This window comes from Malus sylvestris, chromosome 4 (genome assembly GCF_916048215.2).
Source record: "Malus sylvestris chromosome 4, drMalSylv7.2, whole genome shotgun sequence".
NCBI lineage: Eukaryota > Viridiplantae > Streptophyta > Magnoliopsida > Rosales > Rosaceae > Malus > Malus sylvestris.
Genome location: NC_062263.1, coordinates 30,130,898 through 30,152,721, shown reverse-complemented (window position 1 = coordinate 30,152,721; position 21,824 = coordinate 30,130,898). Strand labels below are relative to the sequence as shown.

Below are 21,824 nucleotides of genomic sequence, written 5' to 3'. Positions count from 1 at the left end.
CCCACAGATTTCAATTCAGTAACTCTATGACTTCTAGTAATTTCTAAATATGTCCGATTCGGTCTATGACCCGGAAGAGCATTCATTAAAGCATTAGTAAACTGCTAGATTCCCCCCATTATAGAAGTACGAGTTCATCGAGGCACATTCCCACCAGGATTAGCCATGATTCTGAAAAAGACAACGAGATTTAGAAAAATAAAAATTTACCAAATTGATGGAAAGAAACCCTAACCATGCTCTGATACCAATCTGACACGCCCCGACCATGATATTCCCCGAATACCAAGATAGACACGTGTTGGCCGACACCCAAGGGTGACGAAAGCCATTAATTGATTACAAGAGTAATGATTAGGAGAAAATATTCATGAATAAACATTAGAATTTAAGAGTAATAAACAAAGTTTAAAGAAGTGTCTAGAGTGCACAGAACACAAACTAATTCAAGATTTACAAAAAGGAAAGATCATTACAAGATATCACACAAGTGGGTGATAGATTGCTACTGGTAGGGGAATGCCTCGTACGTTGAGTCGTAGTCCTTGTTTCTAAGACCTGAATGGGGGCGCAAAATAAAGGTGAGTGGACCAAATTCATATATACAATAATAATAAAACAGTTATCAATGTACTAACCCCCACAGTTTATATAATGAAAACTACTAGTATAATAAGTGATGGATTTAATAAAAATCCTAGCATGCCAAAATATCTCAAAAGTCAAATCGCGGAATAATGTCGGAGAAATCAAAACAGTAAACGTCTAATAAATCGTCTCGTAAGCGCGGTGTGCTGCTAGAAATATCACTGAATAAATATAACTCCCGACCCAATGCTTGCTCCGTGGTCTCTGCGCCCGTAGCCAGAGATTACCAACTCCCGGCCCAATGGTTGCTCCATGTCCCTCAGCCCGTAGCTAGGGATTATTTCTCCCGGCCTATCTGCCAACACCAGATCCTCGCCCCAGGATGCATAGTGTCCTTTAGGTACGCACAAATAGTTACGTCTCTCATAAATAACCACTTCATAGTATAAAGTCATTCATCGTCTATACTATAAAGATGGGTTTCTAAAACATGTCCTAGCATCCTATTGTAATCCATCGGTTAGTCTACCAGTTCATGGTTTTTATAGAAAATACGATATATTAAAATATAGCTCAATATAGGCCAACAAATTAATTCCTCACCAAAAACACGAGACGAAAATCAATATCTTCAGTAAACAGGCTTAACATAAATCAAATCATAAACTCGTAGACATGCTAATCATTTATGCAATTAAATTATAAAATCATGTAATTTTAGAAGGGGTCCACTTACAAATATTCTTTACTAGAAAAGTTGTGCGGATAAGAATTAGGAATTTCCTCACTAGCAACTTCACCTAAGCACAAAAATGTAATAAATAAACAAAAGGATTTTCTAAAAGATTTGGGCTTGAACTAAATAAATTAAGAGATTTGGGTTAAATGGGTTAGGGTCTAATGGGTTTTAGAATCCTAAGGTTTTTGGGTTAAAAAGGCTTTAGGGTGAAGAAATGTGGTTTGGGCTTAAGCCCAAACACACACACACACACACACACACACACACACACACACACACACACACACACACACACACACACACACACACACACACACACACACGGGCTGCACAACACACACACCACACAAAGGCCGACCTTAAGGCCTCATAAAAGGGCTAGGCTTTAAGCCCTAATTAAAAGGAAATGGCCCAAGGCCCTTTGGGTCTTTAAAAACAAAATAAATAAATAAATAAGGGATGCAAGCTGGGGTACTGGGTTGGCCCAAAACGGCTAAGGCCCGTGGGTGCTAATTGGCCTGAAAGGCCTGAGTTTGCCAAAGAAGAAGGCTGGAGCTGCTACAGCTCCGGTCACCTAAAAACGAGGGTTCTAGACCCCGATCTAAGTACGAACATGAAGAGCAAGATGAGGGGAAGAGATTGCTACCCTTAAATAACCGTGACACGGCCGGAGGTGACCTGAAATTCCCTTGAAGCTCACGGGTTCGTCGGAAAAATGGGTGTGCTTCCCCCGCGCCGTTCTCGTCTTCAAAACCTTGGAAAAACAATATAAATCTCATCACACAACTTCCAACAACATCAATGGCGAATTAAAAAGGGATCCTACCTTACCTAACGAGAGAAATAGGGAAAATCTCGCCGCAAAGTTTCTCTGGGTTCTTTCGTGTCCCACAGCAACGAAAGAGAGGGAGAGATGATAGGGAAATGATGGTGAAAGTGGTGCAGGTACAGGGTTGGTAATGGGTGTGGCTCATGGGAGAATGAGAGGGAGAGAGATGAGAAAGAGAGAGCTACGGGAAAGCTGAGAGACTGAAAGAGAGAGGTCTTAGGTTTAGGGGGACAAAAAGAGAGAAAAGGGAAGTGAGTTAGATTGTTGCCACGTGGCAGTTTGGGGTAAAAATAACATATAACACCAATAATTGGGGGTGGTTGTAACAATCTACCCCTTTAAAATAATTTCGTCCTCGAAATTGCGAAGTTACACAAAAAGAAAGGGATATTGATTCTTCATTGATTCTTCTATTTCCCAAGTAGCTTCTTCAACTGCATGGTTCCTCCACAGTACTTTTACCAAAGGAATAACTTTATTCCGCAACACTTTATTCTGTCTGTCAAGGATAGCCACTGGTTATTCTACATAGCTAGCATCCGGATTTACTTCCAATGGCTCTATCTGGATGATATGAGAGGGATTCGGTACATATTTCCGAAGCATGGAAACATGGAAAAAGTTATGGATCTGTGACAACTCCGGTGGTAGCTACAACCTATAAGCAACTGCACCAATTCTCTCAATAATCTGATAGGGACATACGAATCGAGGACTCAGCTTTTCGCGCTTACCAAAACGAACAACACCCTTCCAGGGAGACAACTCAAGAATACAAAGTCGCCCACTGTATACTCACGATCCTTGGAGTGTTTGTCTGTAATGCTTTTCTGTCGGTCTTGTGCTGCTTTCAAATTCGCCTTAATCAGTTGGATATTACCGTTGGTGGTATCCACAATATCTGGTCCTACCAATGGTAATATCCAACTGATTAAGGCGATTTTGAAAGCAGCACAAGACCGACAGAAAAACATTGCAGATAAACACTCTAATAATCGTGAGTACATAATGGGCGACTTTGTATTCTTGAAGTTGTCTCCCTGGAATGGTGTTGTTCATTTTGGTAAGTGAGGAAAGCTGAGTCCTCGATTCATAGGTCCCTATCAGATTATTGAGAGAATTGGTGCAATTGCTTATAGGTTGGAGCTATCACTGGAGTTGTCACAGATCCATAACGTTTTCCATGTTTCCATGCTTCGGAAATATGTACCAGATCCCTCTCATATCATCCAGATAGAGTCATTGGAAGTAAATCTGGATGCTAGCTATGTAGAAGAACTAGTGGCTATTCTTGACAAACAGAATAAAGTAATGCGGAACAAAGTTATTCCTTTGGTAAAAGTACTGTGGAGGAACCATGCAGTCGAAGAAGCTACTTGGGAAATAGAGGAATCAATGCGGAATCAATATCCCTTTCTTTTTGTGTAACTTCGCAATTTTGAGGACAAAATTAAGGGGGGTATATTGTTACAACCACCCCCAATTATTGGTGTTATATGTTATTTTTACCCCTAACTGCCACATGGCAACAATCTAACTCACTTCCATTTTCTCTCTTTATGTCCCCCCCAAACCCGAGACCTCTCTCTTTCAGTCTCTCAGCTCTCCCGTAACTCTCTCTCTTATCTCTCTCCCTCTCATTCTCCCGTGAGCCATACCCATTACCAACCCCGTACCTGCACCACCTTCACCATCATTACCCTATCATCTATCCCTCTCTTTCGTTGTTGCAGGACACGAAAGAACCCAGAGAAATTCTCCGGTGGGATTTTCCTTATTTCTCTGGTTAGGTAAGGTATGGTCCCTTTTTAATCCGCCATTGATGTTGTTGGAAGTTGTGTGATAAGATTTATATTGTTTTTCCAAGGTTTTGAAGACTGGAACGGTGCGGGGGAAGCACACCCATTTTTCCGGCGAACCCGTGAGCTTCGAGGGAATTTCCGGTCACTTCTGGCCGTGTCACGGTTATTTGAGGGTAGCAATCTCTTCCCCTCATCTTGCTATTCATGTTCGTACTTAGATCAGGGTCTAGAACCCTCGTTTTCAAGTGACCGGAGCTGTAGCAGCTCCAGCCTTCTTCTTCGGCAAACCCAGGCCTTTCAGGCCGATTAGCACCCACGGGCCTTAGCCGTTTTGGGCCAACCCAATACCCCAGCTTGCATCCTTTTTGTTTTTATTTATTTTGTTTTTAAAGACCCAAAGGGCCTTGGGCCATTTCCTTTTAATTAGGGCCTAAAGCCCAGCCCTTTTATGAGGCCTTAGGGCCTACCTTTGTGTTGTGTGTGTGTTATGCAGCCCATGTGTGTGTGTGTGCGCGCGCGCGTGTGTATTTAGTGTGTGTGTGTGTGTGCGTGTGTGTATATGCATGTCATGCATGCATGTGTGTGCTCTTATGTTGTGTGGTGTGTGTGTGTGTGTGTGTGTGTGTGTTTGGGCTTAAGCCCAAACCACATTTCTTCACCCTAAAGCCTTTTTAACCCAAAAACCTTAGGATTCTAAAACCCATTAGACCCTAACCCATTCAACCCAAATCCCTTAATTTATTTAGTTCAAGCCCAAATCTTTTAGAAAATCATTTTTTATATTTATTACATTTTTGTGCTTAGGTGAAGTTGCTAGTGAGGAAATTCCTAATCTTTATCTGCAGAACTCTTCTACTAAGGAATATTTGTGAGTGGACCACTTCTAAAATTACATGATTTTATAATTTAATTGCATAAATGATTAGCATGCCTACGAGTTTATGATTTAATTTATGTTAAGCCTGCTTACTGAAGATATTGATTTTCGTCTCATATTTTTGGTGAGGAATTAATTTGTTGGCCTATATTGAGCTATATTTTAATATATCGTATTTTTTATAAAAACCATGAACTGATAGACTATCCGATGGATTATGATAGGATGATAGGACATATTTTAGAAACCCCTCTTTATAGTATAGACGATGGATGACTTTATACTATGAAGTGGTTATTTATGAGAGACGTAACTATTTGTGCGTACCTAAAGGACACTATGCATCCTGGGGAGAGGATCTGGTGTTGGCAGATAGGCCGGGAGAAATAATCCCTAGCTACAGGCTGAGGGACACGGAGCAGGCATTGGGCCGGGAGTTGGTAATCTCTAGCTACGGGCGCAGAGACCACAAAGCAGGCATTGGGCCGGGAGTTATATTTATTCAGTCATATTTCTAGCAACACACCACGCTTACGAGACGATCTATTAGATATTTACTGTTTTGATTTCTGCGACGTTATTCCGTGATATGACTTTTGAGATATTTTGGCATGCTAGGATTTTTATTAAATCCATCACTTATTATGCTAGTAGTTTTCATTATATAAACTGTGGGGTTAGTACATTGATAACTGTTTTATTATTATTGTATATATGAATTTGGTCCACTCACCTTTGTTTTGCGCCTCCATTCAGGTCTTAAAAACGAGGACTACGACTCGATGTACGAGGTATTCCCCTACCAGTAGCAATCTATCACCCACTTGTATGATATCTTATAATGATCTTTCTTTTTTGTAAATCTTGAATTAGTTTGTGTTTTGTGCACTCTAGATACTTCCTTAAACTTTGTTTATTACTCTTAAATTCTAATGTTTATTCATGAATATTTTCTCCTAATCATTACTCTTATAATCAATTAATGACTTTTGTCACCCTTGGGTGTCGGTCAGTACGTGTCTATCCTGGTATTCGGAAAATATGAGGGTCGGGGCTTGTCAGTTAATCGCAGAAGACGCAGCAGAGATGTTTGCGGGAGGAGTGCTCGGGGCGAAAAACGATGAAAGCCGAGGTATGCAAGAGAGGAAAGCGGAAGGTCTTGCGCCGACGATTGTAAGATCGAGATAAAACGGTCGAAACCAAATTTGAGGGCTTTGACAAAACGTTGAGATATCTGGGTTTCCAAGGATCGGCTCCTCCTCTAAATATGGAGGCCCCAAACAAAATTCCTAGAACAACAAAAACCAAGGTTTCCTCTGTGGGTATGTTGTGAGAGAAGGAATGCAAGGTTGGAGAGCGAGGGAGGGCGAGATCGAGAGAAACAGAATAAAGAGATTTGTGAGAGAGTTTGCGAAGCAGAAAAGTGAAAGCTAAAGCAAACAACACAGTTAGAAAGAGAGAACCCAGCGATGATCAACACGTAGATCAAATGGGCACTCCTTTTGGTTACAGAAAACGAACTTTTGAATATTTTAGGAAGAGGTTAGACAAACCTGATTGAGTAAGTGATAATAAATTCCACAAGCAGTGAACAAAAAGACTGAAAGTAAATTAAAGATGATTGTACTTAAGTTGGTAAGTTTGACATTATCACCTTGGGGGAAATCTTGCAAATCAAACCATTACAAAAACTAGAAAGCAATTGGGAAGCCAATCAGTTTTTAATCACTAGACATCCCAGCGACGCACAAACATAAATGGCAGATGGTACTGGCATTCAACACTGATCATAATCTAGTACACATAAATATAGTTTCAAATGGAAATAGTACACATAAATATTAGTTTCACATGGAAATATGTCTTAGGTCCTGGAATCCAAAGCCAAGATGGTGCTGAGATTCATGGGGTACATGTACTTTTCATCCCCTGTCAAAATATTCTCAACGATCAGTCTGTTCCCCTTTTCGGACGGATGAAATGCATCCCAGAAAGCGTATAGGTCGCGGTTCGGGCACAAATTGGAAGCTCTTGTGCACAGCCCCAAGCCATTGTAAGGTCCTTGCCCACAGCATGCAACCTTTGATGTAGTAAATCCTGGATAACAAAAATTAAACAAGCAACTTTATGTCACCAACACACAAAAAATGCATAGTAAGAGATAAAATGATTGGCAGTGTTGAAAATAAGCGTAGATTAGGAGATTCTTGAATAGGTTAATCTTTCGAACAAAACTTAATCCATGATCATAATATTAGGTCATGAACATAAAATTGATATAAACGTATATTGTACAATTAATTTACCAAATGCTTGAGGGTTCCTGATGAAGTCATTGCGGGTCTCCTGTATGTTGGCAGCAACAAAGACATCAGAACCGAGTTGGCTGTTGACTGATCTCAGCATCTGAATGAGTTGCGGGTTGTACAGAGCCGACGCTCGTTGCAGCTCCGCTGCGCATTCTCCATTCCTGCTTCTCATGGCCAATTCAGCAGGCACGCAGCCCATCGGTCCTGTCCCCGTCACCAAAACCCTTCGTGCTCCAAGATCATACATTTTCTGTAAGTTATGACACAAAGAATGATCAAACAACACATAATTAAAAGTCATTAACATGTGACATTGTCGCTTAGTTAGCAAGTTACTTTCGAACTTAGCCAAATTAGGAGTTGGTTACCAAGAGAATTTTTCGGAGCTCGGAAATGAGGTATTTGACATAGTCTGGCAGAGAAAACTGGCGAGATCTTGCGGAGAAAGGCACTAGGTAGTAGTTGTTGACAAAATCGTTGCCGCCGACGGTGAGGAGGACGAGTGCTTGATTTACGAGCTGTTTGGTCCGTTGAGGTCCGATTTGGGCAGACAACCTTTGCTGGTATTGTTGGAAGTTTAGCAATTGCAATGGCATTCTGATTATATTTGCCTGAAAATTTCACACATATCCATCCATTACTATAACAACAACAATAAAGTCTTTTCCCACTAAGTGAGATCGGCTATATGAATCCTAGAATGTCATTGCGCTCAGTTCTGTGTCACGCATGTCCATCCATTACCAGTTCAAAAAAATTTGTTGGTTGACAACTTTACCAAGGTAAAATTAATTTACTAGCATGTAGCACTTTTGTGCCCATAATGGGCACTAAAGTGCCAATCCCTCGCATGATCCTCTATTTGGTTTAAAAGAAAACTTACAAACTGAACCCCAGTGTCATTAAGAATTCCAATGCCAGCAGAGGCAAAGTTTGCACCAACTAGTAGCTTTTGCCCTGTGAGCTGTGGACTCAAGTATGGCAATGTAGGTTCTGCACCAAGCTTCTGACCTATACACACACACACACGCACACACACATATTAGGTCAATTAAGTACATGTGAATAATGAGAAAAAACCCGAAAAATCGGTAAGAAAAAGAGAATGGAAAAAAGCCTAACTGATATAGTCAGGAATGGTGAGGCCATTGGAGAAACGGCCGGTGGGTCGACGGGTGGGATAGTCAATGCCGTAAGGAGGAGAGTCGGCACGAGCACTGGTGGCTAAGTAGTTATTGTTGCCATTGTCGACCAGTGAGTCTCCAAACACAAAAAAGGCACGAGCCTCAGCCCCACAACTCAACATTCCCAACGCCATGACCACACCAAAAATGGCCAATGAGCTAGCCATGGAATTGGCTTTTGACTTCTTGGGAGTAACCTAACGAAGAAAATAGAAAGGAGTTTGGACTAGATCTTTTCTTATGATTGGACAGAGATCACAGTGTTTGTGAGGAAATTTGAATTGATGAGAGGGGGGTTATATAGAGGTAGGGGTGTTTGACAATTGGAGCAAAATCTTAGGCCCACTTGTACAAAAGCAAAGCTATATTGTAGTTTGTGTTCAGGACAATGCCTTGTATGGTTGGCAATGCAAAAGAAAAATAAAAGCTAAGTTTGAAATTTCTGCTTCCTGTTCTAGTGATCAATTGAAGTGGCTTTTCGACCAAGATTTCATAAATTTGGCCAGTATTATTTTGGCTTTAGGTTAATCTACTACCAAGTCAACTCAGAAATGAGAAAAATTTGGTGTAATTGTCAGTTGGGTCAGGCTCGTCAAAGTATGCCCTTGAATTGTAGAGAGACTACTACACGATCTGTTACTATAAAGATATTCAAAACCATCAATGCATTAGTGCGTACGTATAGAAAGTTAAAAATTCATTACAAAGCGTTATTGATTTATAATCTACCATAGTAGCTGGTGTAGACAAGTCATGCTCCTACAACTAAGGGTAAATACACACTATTATATCCATAGCCTGACCAGTGTTTTCGACACGACCATATACCTGATGACACAACAGATTTTCTAGAAAAGCTAGAGGACGCTTGCATCAAATCTATCAGATGTATAATAGTTAAAACAACTTCAATTAAACTTGCATATACGCTATTCAAGTCTGTTCTCTAGCTCACCTTCAACCCCATTTTTACAGTTTTTGCTTTTCAAACCTTGTGTGCTAAAGGTCTAGTAGTGTTGGAAGGGATCAAATTAACCTCCTGCAGATAAATTGTTAAAGCTAATTGAAAATATGAGGAGTAATTCAACCTCTTATAACTCCTTACAATAAGGTTTAGGCTTTCACAGATGTGAGACTCTTTTACATTCAAATCCTCACACGCCCTTTCAAGCCAAACACGTGTAGCAAACTTTCAAGCCAAACACGTGAACAACAGGAATTGGTTGATGTGGAGCATGTGTGGCCGTTAGGCTTCACACGTGTAACAACCTACTCTGATACCTGAAGGAAAGTTGGGGTTTCACCTTAAACCAATTGGCAATGTTGGGAGTAGCCCAACTTCTTATAAGCTCTTGCAAGGTTTCTCTTTTCACCAATGTGAGACTATTTTACCTCCACATCCTCACATGCTCCCTTGCATGTGGCAACATTTTCAAGCCAAATGTTTGGCAACACGAATTGAGTAACGTGGAGTAAGTGTGGTATTTGGGCTTTACACGTGGGCCAACATGTTCTAGTACTAGGAAGAAAGTTGGAATTCCACCATAAAATCAATTTGACAATATAAAAAGTAACTCAACCTTTTATAAACCCTTGCAAAATTTCTAGTCTTACCGATGATAAAACATCAAATTAATATGACAGCAATTTCACATACAAGTAAACGGGACAGGTGGTGGTCAATTATTTGTGAAGAAATTTCCACGCTCTTGAATGACATTTCTTCTTAAAACTTTGCTTGTGACAATTACCATGCCAACTTCGCTATATATAAATGATAATTCAAATTTGGTGCCAGTAAATTAATGATTATGGCTATTGGCTTTTAGTCCTTTCCCAAAAGAAGTAGACCTTATGGTACGTACCCTTCTTAGACATTGGTGCGTTAAGGCTTAGTGGGTAGTCTAAAAACAAAATAGGCTTCTCCTCAAAGGTAGCTTGCTTACTTAGTGCTTGCGCTAAGGATTGACCATGCATCCTTGGCTATAATTTAATTAGAAGCCATAGAATATAAGAAGCACCTATGAATATAACTTAACAGATTTAACTTTTTCACTCCCAGCAGTTTTGCTAACCTATAAAAACTGGGCATGTGACCAAAACTAATTGTTACCATATAAATGGGTCAATTATTTAGTCAACATAGTTCGTAGATATTTGATTGCAAAACCAACTACTCTCACAGCTCCTAAATCCTCTGCTAATCATTCCCAATTTCAAATCATTATGGCCCTGAAAAAGTTGTTTAGAATAATTATTGGTGATTGGAATGTGATTGAAACCCTAGATTCAATACAAAAGTATAGCTGCAAGCCTACCTGCTTTAACATAATTTCTCTACGAAGGAAATTGAGGTTTTATCATAAAATCAGTTGGCAATATAAAGATTGAGAATAGTCCAACTCTCTAGCTATAAGGACATGCAAGCTTTAGTAAACTTCTGATATAAGATTTCTTCACATTCTCACACACCCTCTCACGTGTGATGAATGTTCAAGTCTAACATGTAGGCATCACAGATTGGAGGACGTAAAGCACTTGTGTCGTTGGGCTTTACACGGTTCCACCAAAATACTATTAGTATTATGGGGAGTAGTCAAACTTTTTATATGTCCTTATAAGGTTTGGTCCTTTCTTGATGTAGGAGTTTTGCCTCTCACTGCATCCAGTTGAGTTGAGAAGGCGAAGAATTTGCATGAAGCAATATATATTTCTCGTTCTTGTCATGCATATGTCACGGTGTATTGTACGTTTCTCTTGCCGAGAAGATACTTTATAACACAAACGCGTTCTACTACTTCTTAGAATTGTATTTGGGCCCCCAGAATTTACTCGTCAAAATTATTGGTACGTCCAGAGCAACATGCATGAAATAATAGTAGAGCTGAGGGAGCCTTCATAATCCCAACTACTACACAACAACATCGTTCGTCCGAAATAACTTTGCTGGGAACGGTTCAACTAACAAAAAGAAAAGCCTTAGCTTTCCCGAGGGTTGCAAGTTTTATTCAACTCTTTTTCTCTCAACCAACTTTTGAGGCTCTTTAATTTCCCCCAGTGCATGGCGCTCGAAACTCATGCCGGCCCTTGAAAGGAAACTTGCAGCGCAATTAAGAACAAAAAAAGATCAAAAGTGACAAGCACATTGAACTTAAGGTAAATACATTGAACTTAATTATAGGTTTCTTTTGTAGCAAGCACCGAGCGATATTGAAGGGGGAAAAAATCGAACATACAACATTGATGTATAGGTATATAACATACGCTCTTTAGCCCTAGTTTGGAGAAGGTATAGGTTATAAGCCATAATGTTAGAGAACATAAGCTAAATACAATGAACCTAATTGCACTTTAGTCTTCTTTTGTTACAAGCATCAAGCGATAATATGGAAGGGGAAATGTCGAACACACATCGATGTATAGGTAAATGTTCTTTAAGGGAAGGATCCTATACTTTTCAAAAAATGGGGATTAGTTGTGAAACCCACTCCACGTCGAACTTCAACTATCCGAACCGCCTATTTTGTAAGTCTCGATTCATAGATCATCCTTGCAAAAATTCAATTTAATCCAAAATCATTTGCCAATTTAATTATCATGATGAAATTTCATTGATTCTCATAAAACAAAATGTTCATTAATTTTTTTGAACTCAATTAGATGTCTCAAATATTTCTGGTTTGACTAATAATTTGCAAGAATGATATAAGAGGTGTAACTTGAAAAATAGATGGTTTAGATCGTTGAAGTTTGATATGGTGTGAGCCTTACAACTCACCCCATTTAAAAAAAAAATAAAGATCCCCTTAAAGCCTCCTACATATACTAATACATATTATATGGTGTGCAACACATTTGGAGGCCAAGTTAATGGAGGTGAAGAGATGGGTTCATATCAGACGTCAGGCTGACATCTGTCCTATACCAAATTTATTTCAGTGTTCATACGTCCGTACTCCATAGATGTGGAGTCGTCCCTTAATAGGTTTGTGATATTTAGAGAGTGATGCTATACTTCTTATATATTTTTGTTGATTTATATTGTTTGATCTTTTTTATGTTATTTAATCTGACGGTTGAAAATTAAAAAGAATGTGTGAGAGGTAAGAAACAATGTGTGAATACCATTACTCTACTTAAAATATCGTCCGTGATGTACCATTATACTAAATTATAACATGTGTACTTGTTCTTAACATTTGTTATGTTTATTAGGGTTTGCTCCCAATAACAGGTTGTTTCTCAGCCGATCTATTTTTTCAGGTAAAAATTTAATTTCTCTGCAACTGGCTTGATTGTTTCCTAAAATCAAGTTAGAAATCTAAGCCAAAAAACAGTTAAGAAAAATTGAATAAAATTGAGCCTTAAAAAACGATAGCTATGGACTTCTTTAGGTGTGTTGAGCAGAAGATTTAGTACCAGTTTAGTACTGTTTAAATTTTTTAAAAGAGGGAATGAAAAAAAAGTTGGGCTCAATATTTTCCATCACAGCTATGATTTCACAATTTAGGCCTATTGGGCAGTCATATAGTGCTTCACTTTAACATGTCGGCCCTTTAGTTTTGGGCCTTGAATGTTTGAGACTGTTGGAGTAAATCTGTTTTCGTCCTTAGAACTTGAAGTATTTGTTTTGTTTTTGTCGACTAGAAACTTTACTCTCGACAATTTATCGGGCGAGGGGGAGGAGGTTTGAACTTAGAATCTATTTCAAATATTCAAAAGAGAAATTTTTTGGGGGAGGAGGAGGTTTGAACTTAGAATCTATTTCAAATATTCAAAAGAGAATTTTTATTAGACTAATAGTCAGTTGGTCATCGAAGATGAGACATGGTTGGTAACAAAATACGATGTTTGAATTTAAGACTTACGACAAGAGAGTGAAAGAATAAAACAAAGACGAAGCTAATTAAGCTTGAAATTATTAAATACACACAAACCAATGAAAACAAAATTACAGTATTACACTAGCGTTTTCCAGGACATAAGGAAAATAATACTAAATGAGCAATACTAACGAAGACAAATTGAGGAAATTATGATAATCTTAAGTTAAAAAACAATCACACCCCTTGTAGTTCTAGTTATTTAACTAGTACGTACTTCTAGGTCTTAGTGTCCAAGGCCAAAATAGTGCTGAGGTTCATTGGATTCATGTACTTGTTGGACCCGGTAAGGATTTGCTGTACAATAATTCTGTTTGCCTTCTCAGAAGGATGGAAAGGATCCCAAAATGCGTACAAATCTCTGTTTGGGCACAAGTTGGAGGCAAATGTGCAGAGTCCAATCCCATTGTAGGGTCCTTGGCCACAGCAAGCTATCTTTGAAGTAACAAATCCTGCAAAACAAACACCAGAAAACATTAATCTCGAGAGGGGGAGTCGGAACCCTAAACCCCAAACACATGCTAGACCTTGTGTGCAGATATGAATGCTCTCAACCAACTAAGTTATGAGCTCCTTCAAAGTTTTAGACATGCGGACCATAATGTTGTTAGATGTTATGCAACTTATTAAATCTACGCACCATAAGCTTGAGGATCGGAGACAAAATCCATGTGCATTTCATATGCATTTGCAGCAACAAATGCATCTGAGCCAAATTGGCTATTCAGGCTGTTGATCATATCGACTAGTTGTGGGTTGAACAAGGAAGCCGCTCGCTGCAGCTCCACTGCGCATTCGCCGTTTGTGCTGTGCTGAGCCAACTCTGCAGGAACACACCCTAGTGGCCCTGTGCCTGTCACCAAAACCTTACGAGCTCCTAATTCATACAGCCTCTGCATTTGAAAATATGAAGTAAAAACATCATATTGTAGAAAGCATGTAGAGTTTGAAACATATTGACCTAGCCAGTGACATAACAAGGAATTATTCATGTAAATTAGTGAAGGAAAAAATGTTCGAAAGTATGTAAAACTAGGGGAGGTACTTGTTATCTTACTTCTTTGGTCTATTTTTTAATAGTTTAAGTTAGCGCGTTCAGAGTCTATTTGTCTAGCATGATATTAGAGCTCTAGGTTAGATTCAAAACCTTGAAACTTATTCCCCCACTTATTTGTTAATTTGTTAGGTGTGGTGTCGAACTATACTCTCTTTGATGAAATGTGTTAACTTGGATTGTTAACAAGTAAACAACTTCTTTAAGCTAACGATGGTTTGTCTAATAAAAGTGAACATTCTGATGTATATTATTATTTTGTTCCCAGCAAGAGACTTGAATGCAGGCTGATAGTCGTCATAAGTGCTTTTGGGCAAAATACATTAATGAAAATGTCATATTGCTTGCTGATCACACCAACCAAACCAAACCTGTCCTCCAAATCTTCTGAATACTCCATGCTTACCCAATGGTCACATCACCCATTACTCCTCTTATCTATCCTAATTAACTTTCTTGTGACCATTTCTCTAGGTACATTCATATGGGAGTCATGTTTTTTATGTCACCAAATTAGTCACATCCCTTTAAATTTCTTATCAGAATTTAAGATTAAAACATTAAAATCACATACATTATTATTAAATCTTAATATCACATCCCATAGTGAGTGACTGTATTTTTAAATTACTTGGTAGTTGGAGAACATTTCTTATGCATACCATGTTACTTAAATAATGAAAAGGATAACATGCTAAAGTAATAATAGCGAGTGCATAGTGCAACTATTAGCAGTAACAAAAACAATGACGGAAACATAATTGACGTACACTTTATAAAAGTCGTCATTGACATATATAGTTACCTCCAGAACTTTGCGGTACTCGGAGATAAGGTAGACAACATAGTCCGGGAGAGAGAATTGGCGAGATCTAGCAGAGAAGGGCAACAAGTAGTAGTTGTTGACAAAATCATTGCCTCCGAGGGTAATCAGATAAAGTGCTTCGTTGACAAGTCGTTGAGCCTGCTCAGGTCCAACTAAAGCACTCACTCTGGTCTGGTATTGCTGAAAGTATTCCAACTGTTTGTAGATTCGGATTATGTTGAGCTGCAAAATGTAGCATTTTTGGACATTGCTTAGATTAGAAGGTCTGCTTTTTAATTGTTTATGGTAATTTAAAAGTAAAAACGCAAAAAATAAAATGTAATTTGCATACTTTAATAGTTTAATCGTACAATATTACCATCAATTATATATAAAGAGTGGACTACTCCTTCTCTTACCAGAAACTTACCTCACACTTAGGATTACACTATGGCCGTATCCCAAATTAACCATGAACAGTCATGTACAAGATTTAACATTCTGCATGATATTGTCATTAGTTTGGGATACCGTCATTGTGGTGGGCGCATGCTATAGATAGAGACAACTAATATAATATGTTTAAAGAGGACGTACAAATTGGATTCCAGTGTCGTTGAGAATTCCAATCCCGGCAGAAGCAAAGTTGGCACCAACAAGTAGGTTTTGTCCAGTGAGTTGTGGGCTCAAGTAGGGCAACGTGGGTTCTGAGCCAATTTGCTCACCTGAAAATATGAAAATAATGCAAAAATATGTTACAACAAATATATAATCACTAAGCTATAGCCAAATAAAATGTAACAAAAGACATATAATACAAAATGCACGTAAGAACCGTACTGATAAGATCTGGTATGTTAAGGCCATTCGAGAAACGACCGGTGGGTCGGTGAGTAGGATAATCTATGCCGTAAGGGTAGGAGTCGGCCCTGGCAGTGGTGGCCAAGTAGTCGTTGTTTCCGCTGTCCACCAACGAATCTCCAAACACGAAAAAAGCCCGTGCCTCTGCTTGACGGCCAGCACAAGCAGCAAGCAGACCTAGAACAACCCAAGAAACAAAAATGGTATCCATGGTGAAATAATTGCTCTAAGAAATCCCAGAACAGCTAACTCAAACGTGTACTTCGTTGTGTAAGCTCTGAACTCAAATTTATTCTACTTGGAAGTGAGTGAGCTTATTGCTTTATATACTCCTGCTTCAATTTGTTTGGCACCATATTAATGGCGTGCTCTACCTCCAGCGGATTAGAATCCAGGAGGACCACCATTTTAAACATGCAAATCTCTGGTAGCTCCAGTAGGTTAAATTAAATATTGGAGAATTATTTGAGCAGCCACTAGCATGTAGTAGTTATTCACTATTTAAGTACGATCTATATATAACGTGCTACGTACACGACTTACTTTGCATTGCTTTCATTGTTAGGTTGGCTATTTTAGCATAGGTAACAATTTTAGCATGCAAATTACTGCAAATCAGATTAAAATTTTGGAATTTAGGTTGGTTTTTTTTTTTTTTACCTTTGAGTCAATTCCTGCTTGCTAGTTTTCCACCTATTTGTTACTGTTTCAATAAATTAGATTTTTCAGGAATTGCGACGGTGCTACAATAAGTGACGGATTCAGGATTTAAGATTCGAATTTGGGTGCTTCTAGTGTTAAATATCCAAGTTTTTTAGATAGAAACATAGTGCGAGCTCGCAAAACAAATTTCAGTTTATTCACCGAGACATTTCGTTGAACACTTGATGACTATTATCAAGAAATTTATCTAGTTTTGTCCATGTAACCTGTCGAGATGTGTATAGCAAATATTACATCAAACACTAAGTAGGTACAAAGGAACTTGTACAAAACATTCAAGGGGTCATCAGAAGACCTTCACATGTATATTATTTGAACTTCGGATGGTCTTAAGACCACCTAAGTACTAGTGTGCATCCTCCTCTAAGTACAGTTTCCTATGTCATAAAATAAAATTCTGCAGCATATATAATGAGGATATCATTTTTTATCAAGCAATAATTGTAGTACGCCTTCAGTATTCTGTCATCCTGGAAGCTGTTGTATCATAAGCGAATTGCAAAGAAAATTTTGCGTGCAAGCAACGATATGTGTTTCCTCTTTTATTGTCATTACGTGACTATATATCTCGCTTTTTTTTATCTCTTGTCACGTAAGAGAGTTTTATCATAAGCCAACTGAAAAGCAGTCTTGGATGCAACCAATGATATATATTTTTTCTTTTTATCTCTCTCATCACGTGACTAGTTATATCATGCTCTTTCTAACTCTCTATTCATGTGACCTATACGGTGATCCCCCAATCTAAGAGGAAATAACAATATTGAACTTCATTTTCTTCTTTATCATTCTGCAGTTTTGCTTTTATTGGTTTAAAAGCTGGACTCTTATAATAAGGTCAATGTCATAGCCATCTGACCTCCCTCATATCCTGCAACACCCTAATTAGTACGTTGATAAATATAGAACTTAAGGATGTCCATCACTCTCTAAATCTATTTATTTATCTAATTATGTCTTGGCAGGTTTATATATCGCTATGTTAATGTAATTAGTTTTAGCAGCTAAATGAGTCAGCCCTATCTCATCCCAACTATTCGGGGGAAGTTTGATGCAGTTTTAAGCTTTGCCTTACATAGGAACATGATTCATATATTGGTTATAAGAGGGGGCAGAGAAAAGACGTAAAACAGATAAATAAGCCATGTGACCTAAATAAATAAGGTGGGGTTTGATCTATCTACTTCCAAGAGGTGCTTCATATATCATCGTAATGTACATTAAACTAACAGTGAAAATTTTAGGTATATGATCCCCTTTTTAAGACAAATAGAGGAACTCTCTGAAGCACACTAACAACACAACATTTGCAACGAGTTATGTGGAATTAGATTACCAAACAATGGGAAGATGTCCCTTTACAAAGAAAATGATTTGGGATTATTCAACACATCACATCTGATTAAGATTTGTGGAATAAGAGCCAGTTATTTCATCGTTCGACACAATTAAGACCTTGCTAGATTGTTAGTGATCAAGTTTTTTCAGAGGTCAAATGTGAAGATTGATGCTGATGGAATATAAATGTTGTTTACATGTATCTCTTAGCAGTAACATCAACAGTTCAACATGCATGTACTAGTTTGTCGTTTAAGTGTCACTTAACAGTCGCAGCAAAAGGAGCAACCCCATTTTGTTTTTTAAGTGCAAAGCAAAGCTGCAAATTGTAAAAGCACTTATCTGTCATCAGCTTCTTCAGAACTCACACACAATCCTTTGGTCTACTGAAACCTCCTGTTACGAATGTGCTTCATTACTGCTTAATGAAAACTCAGATCATAGGCTAGAGCCGTAGTAGAGATTATATCTGCAGCCATGCAAACTTGAGTTCAATAAATTGATGAGGTTAAAATTTCACAGCAACTGGGTAACAAAAGTAAGGCTTCTAACTTTCTAAGTGCAAGCTACAAATCATCATAACTCATATTTGGGATTAGCCAACTTGATTATAGCAGAGTGCTTCCTCAGTATCCAAGTTCGAATTTCAAGTCTCGTAGTTAGATGAATATTTAGTGTAAAATATCGCTTTGTATATAGAAAACACAAATCACAATAAATTTCTGGTTACAACTGATAATCAAAAACTTTTGAAAGTCATAACAGAATTGTTTAGCCGAGTAAATGAAAACAAATTCATGAATAATTTGGTAAGCTTCTATGTGATACTATATATTATAAAATAAAATTTGCTACAATATTGTCCCCAGCTTCCTCTGCCACAAACCCTTCACGTGCATGGCTTAATTACACAAGCAGCCAACTGGCCAGGTTCCACAGATTCCCAAAGCACTATAACTATAAACCAATCTTTTCAGGCCCATAAATTCCCAACAAGGACAAAGGTAAGAGTATAAAATTCATATCGTTGTAAATAATTAATTTTCTAGATCCCAAGATGCAGTATAAATTCATATTGTAAAATAAATTTGTTGATATTATTTGCCAGTTTTCAGTACTTCATATTCTTGGGATAACTTTTCCAGTAACTCCTTAAATTGATGGCTAGATCGTGGGAACGTATATTTTGTTAACCTATATCAGATGAAGATCTTGATGTAAAAGGAAGAACAGTTTCGGTACAGAGAAGAAGAAGGAAGAATATGTAACTTTGTATATATATTCTTATTGAGCAAGTAATAGAAGGTAGAGTTGTTATTTATACAAACCAATCTCAACTAACTAAATAACACAACTCCTAATTTTATGACAAGTGTCACAATCTAACTCATACTCTAACATTCCCCTCAATTTCATGCTTTGATGAACTAAGCATGAGATTGTTACAATGAGTTTGAAAAAAAGGAGCACTCAACCCTTTGGTAAGTATATCCGCAAATTGTTCTTTTGAAGATACAAACTGCACAAATAACCGTTGTTTGGCCACTCTTTCCCTAATAAAGTGCACATCTATTTCAGTATGCTTTGTTTTTTGATGTTGAACTGGATTGAATGAGAGGGCAATAACTGACATGTTTTCACAAAATAACATTGGAGCTGAAGTTACAGGAACTTGCATAAACACAAGAAGCTGCTTAATCCAATCAATTTATGTAGAAGTGGTTGACAATGCATGATACTCAGCTTCAGTTGATGACCTGGAAACAGTTTGTTGTTTCTTGGAAGACCAGGAAATGGGATTAGAACCAAGAAACACTACCAAACAAGTGGTTGACCTTCTATCATTGGGATCTCCTGCCCAATCAACATCATTGAATGCTTTTAAATTTAAATCTCCTCTGGTGTAGGTAATTTCCAAGTGCATAGTACCTTTTAAGTATCTCAAAATTCTATTCACAACAGTAAAGTGTGCAACCATTGAATTTTGCATAAACTTGTAGACCTAATGCACAAAGATTGCAATATCAAGTCTGCTAAAGGTTAAATATTGCAATGCCCCAACAATGCTTATGTACAAAGTTGGATTCCTATAAGGCTGACTATCATCTTCAAGCAATCTATTATAGGTAAACAAGGAGTATCACATGATTTGGACTTAACCATTTCTATTTTAGACAATAGATCCTGCACATATTTGGTTTGTGACAAGAATAAACCATTTTTGGTCCTGAAATCTGAATACCCAGAAATTAGTGCAATGGACCTAAGTACTTTATCTCAAATTCAGCTGTGAGAGCTTGACTAAATTCTTGAATTGCACTAGTTGCATTGCCTGTAATGATAATATCATCAACATACAATAGAAGAACCATAATAGCAGAATCCACTTGTGTCACAAAGAGAGGAATCAGAGTATGTTCTTAAACCCCAGTTTAGGTAGAAATGTAGTGAATCTCTCATTCCAAGCTCCGTGAGCTTGTTTTAAACCATATAATGATTTTTGAAGTTTGCAGACCAATGTAGAATGATTTGGATCCACAAACCTAGGTGGTTGAGCCATATATACCTCTTCTTGAAGAATGCCATGTAGAAATGCATTATTGACATCTAATTGTCTCAGATTCCAACCAAAATGTGCTGCAAAGGCCACTACAAGTCTAACTGTAGTTGGTTTAACTACATGACTAAAAGTCTCCCCATAATCCAGCCTTGGTTTTTAACTGAATCTTTCAGCCACTAACCTGGCTCTGATACCATGTTAACCTATATCAGATGAAGATCCTGATGTATGTAAAAGGAAAAACAATTTTAGTATAGAGAGAAGAAGAAGAAGGAAGAATATGTAGCTTTGTACATTTTTTAATGAGCAAGTAATACAAGTAGAGTTGTTATCTATACAAACAATCTCAACTAACTAACACAACTCTTAATCTTATGACAAGTATCACAATCTTACTCAATCTAACTCATACTCTAACATATTTATGTTCTTGGTGACGTTCTTTCTTTTTCTAGATATAAGCAATAGTGGGGAGGGTGATTTGATTATTGAACACAAAATCTCGCGTGTGAGGTTAAACATTATTTACCACTTGAGTTACACAAGTTCTCTGTGGTTTTGTTTCACATGTTAAGGAAACAATGTTTTCTGTTTGCACCAAGTTATCAAAAATTCAATTGCCTAGTTGAATAATTAGCCTTTGAAAAAAATATTATTATTAAGGAGATGAGGAATAATTCGATACTATTACAATAATTTTAGAAGGAGAGAGTTTCGAATCTAAAACGCATTGATAGAAACTCAACACCCTATTACTAGGATATTGGACATTTGGAGTACGTGCAGTTGCATAATTAGCCTTTTTAGTATGTTTAGTTGGGAAAGAAGTGTTTGACTTCAGGTTTTTGGTCGAGGATTTTGATCATAAAGGAAAAACAAGTTAACTAGGGTTGCGCAAATGATTGTTGCTTTAACACTAAACACGCAAGAATTAAGTAGAAAAGAAAACATTTGGCTGTACATTAATTAATGATAGGCTTTTTAGCCAAAATGGTCCCTGAGATTAGCATAACTCCTCACTTTGGTCCCTGAGATTTCAAATCAATATAAGTGGTCTCTGAGATTGTCCACCATCCATCATTTTGGTCATTCCGTTAAAAACTCCGTTAAGTGTCCCGGAGCTTTGGGCCTGAAGTTTGGGCAATTTTCAAAACTTTGTAACTCAATTGTTTCTCAACCAAATTCAACCCATAATATATCAAAATGAAGATAGGAAAGTATAGAATAAGATTATACCTATTTAAAAGCCCAATGGTTGCCAGATATGGTCAG

At 37.8% G+C, this 21,824-nt stretch overlaps 2 protein-coding genes and 2 pseudogenes across 2 annotated transcripts; 1 reads left to right on the top strand and 3 right to left on the bottom strand.

Annotated features, from left to right (window-relative positions):
* Positions 1-806: 806 nt before the first annotated feature.
* LOC126618321 (uncharacterized) lies at positions 807-3,130 on the bottom strand (annotated as a pseudogene).
* Positions 3,131-3,164: 34 nt separating this feature from the next.
* Positions 3,165-5,399, top strand: LOC126618320 (uncharacterized; annotated as a pseudogene).
* Positions 5,400-6,456: 1,057 nt separating this feature from the next.
* LOC126618571 (GDSL esterase/lipase LTL1-like) lies at positions 6,457-8,609 on the bottom strand. Its single transcript, XM_050286676.1, has 5 exons — positions 8,267-8,609; positions 8,028-8,155; positions 7,513-7,755; positions 7,142-7,394; positions 6,457-6,932 (listed from the first exon to the last, which is right to left on the bottom strand). The coding sequence occupies exons 1-5, from the start codon at positions 8,493-8,495 to the stop codon at positions 6,700-6,702; spliced, it is 1,086 nt and encodes a 361-aa protein (XP_050142633.1). The 5' UTR covers positions 8,496-8,609; the 3' UTR covers positions 6,457-6,699.
* Positions 8,610-13,214: 4,605 nt separating this feature from the next.
* LOC126618570 (GDSL esterase/lipase At5g33370-like) lies at positions 13,215-16,236 on the bottom strand. The gene is made up of 5 exons (XM_050286675.1): positions 15,911-16,236; positions 15,668-15,795; positions 15,071-15,313; positions 13,852-14,104; positions 13,215-13,663 (listed from the first exon to the last, which is right to left on the bottom strand). Exons 1-5 carry the CDS (start codon positions 16,140-16,142, stop codon positions 13,431-13,433), a joined length of 1,089 nt encoding a protein of 362 aa, XP_050142632.1. The 5' UTR covers positions 16,143-16,236; the 3' UTR covers positions 13,215-13,430.
* Positions 16,237-21,824: the final 5,588 nt, after the last annotated feature.

What these genes read in the sequence shown, in the direction of transcription:
- LOC126618571 (XM_050286676.1), bottom strand. Translation starts at nt 8,495, where the DNA reads ATGGCTAGCTCATTGGCCATTTTTGGTGTGGTCATGGCGTTGGGAATG. An exon ending in CACCATTCCTGACTATATCA is followed by an intron (nt 8,156 to 8,266) that starts GTTAGGCTTTTT and finishes GTGTGTGTATAG; the next exon opens with GTCAGAAGCTTGGTGCAGAA. An exon ending in AGCTCCGAAAAATTCTCTTG is followed by an intron (nt 7,395 to 7,512) that starts GTAACCAACTCC and finishes CATAACTTACAG; the next exon opens with AAAATGTATGATCTTGGAGC.
- LOC126618570 (XM_050286675.1), bottom strand. Translation starts at nt 16,142, where the DNA reads ATGGATACCATTTTTGTTTCTTGGGTTGTTCTAGGTCTGCTTGCTGCT. An exon ending in TAACATACCAGATCTTATCA is followed by an intron (nt 15,796 to 15,910) that starts GTACGGTTCTTA and finishes TCATATTTTCAG; the next exon opens with GTGAGCAAATTGGCTCAGAA. An exon ending in CTCCGATCCTCAAGCTTATG is followed by an intron (nt 13,664 to 13,851) that starts GTGCGTAGATTT and finishes TTTGTTTTGCAG; the next exon opens with GATTTGTTACTTCAAAGATA.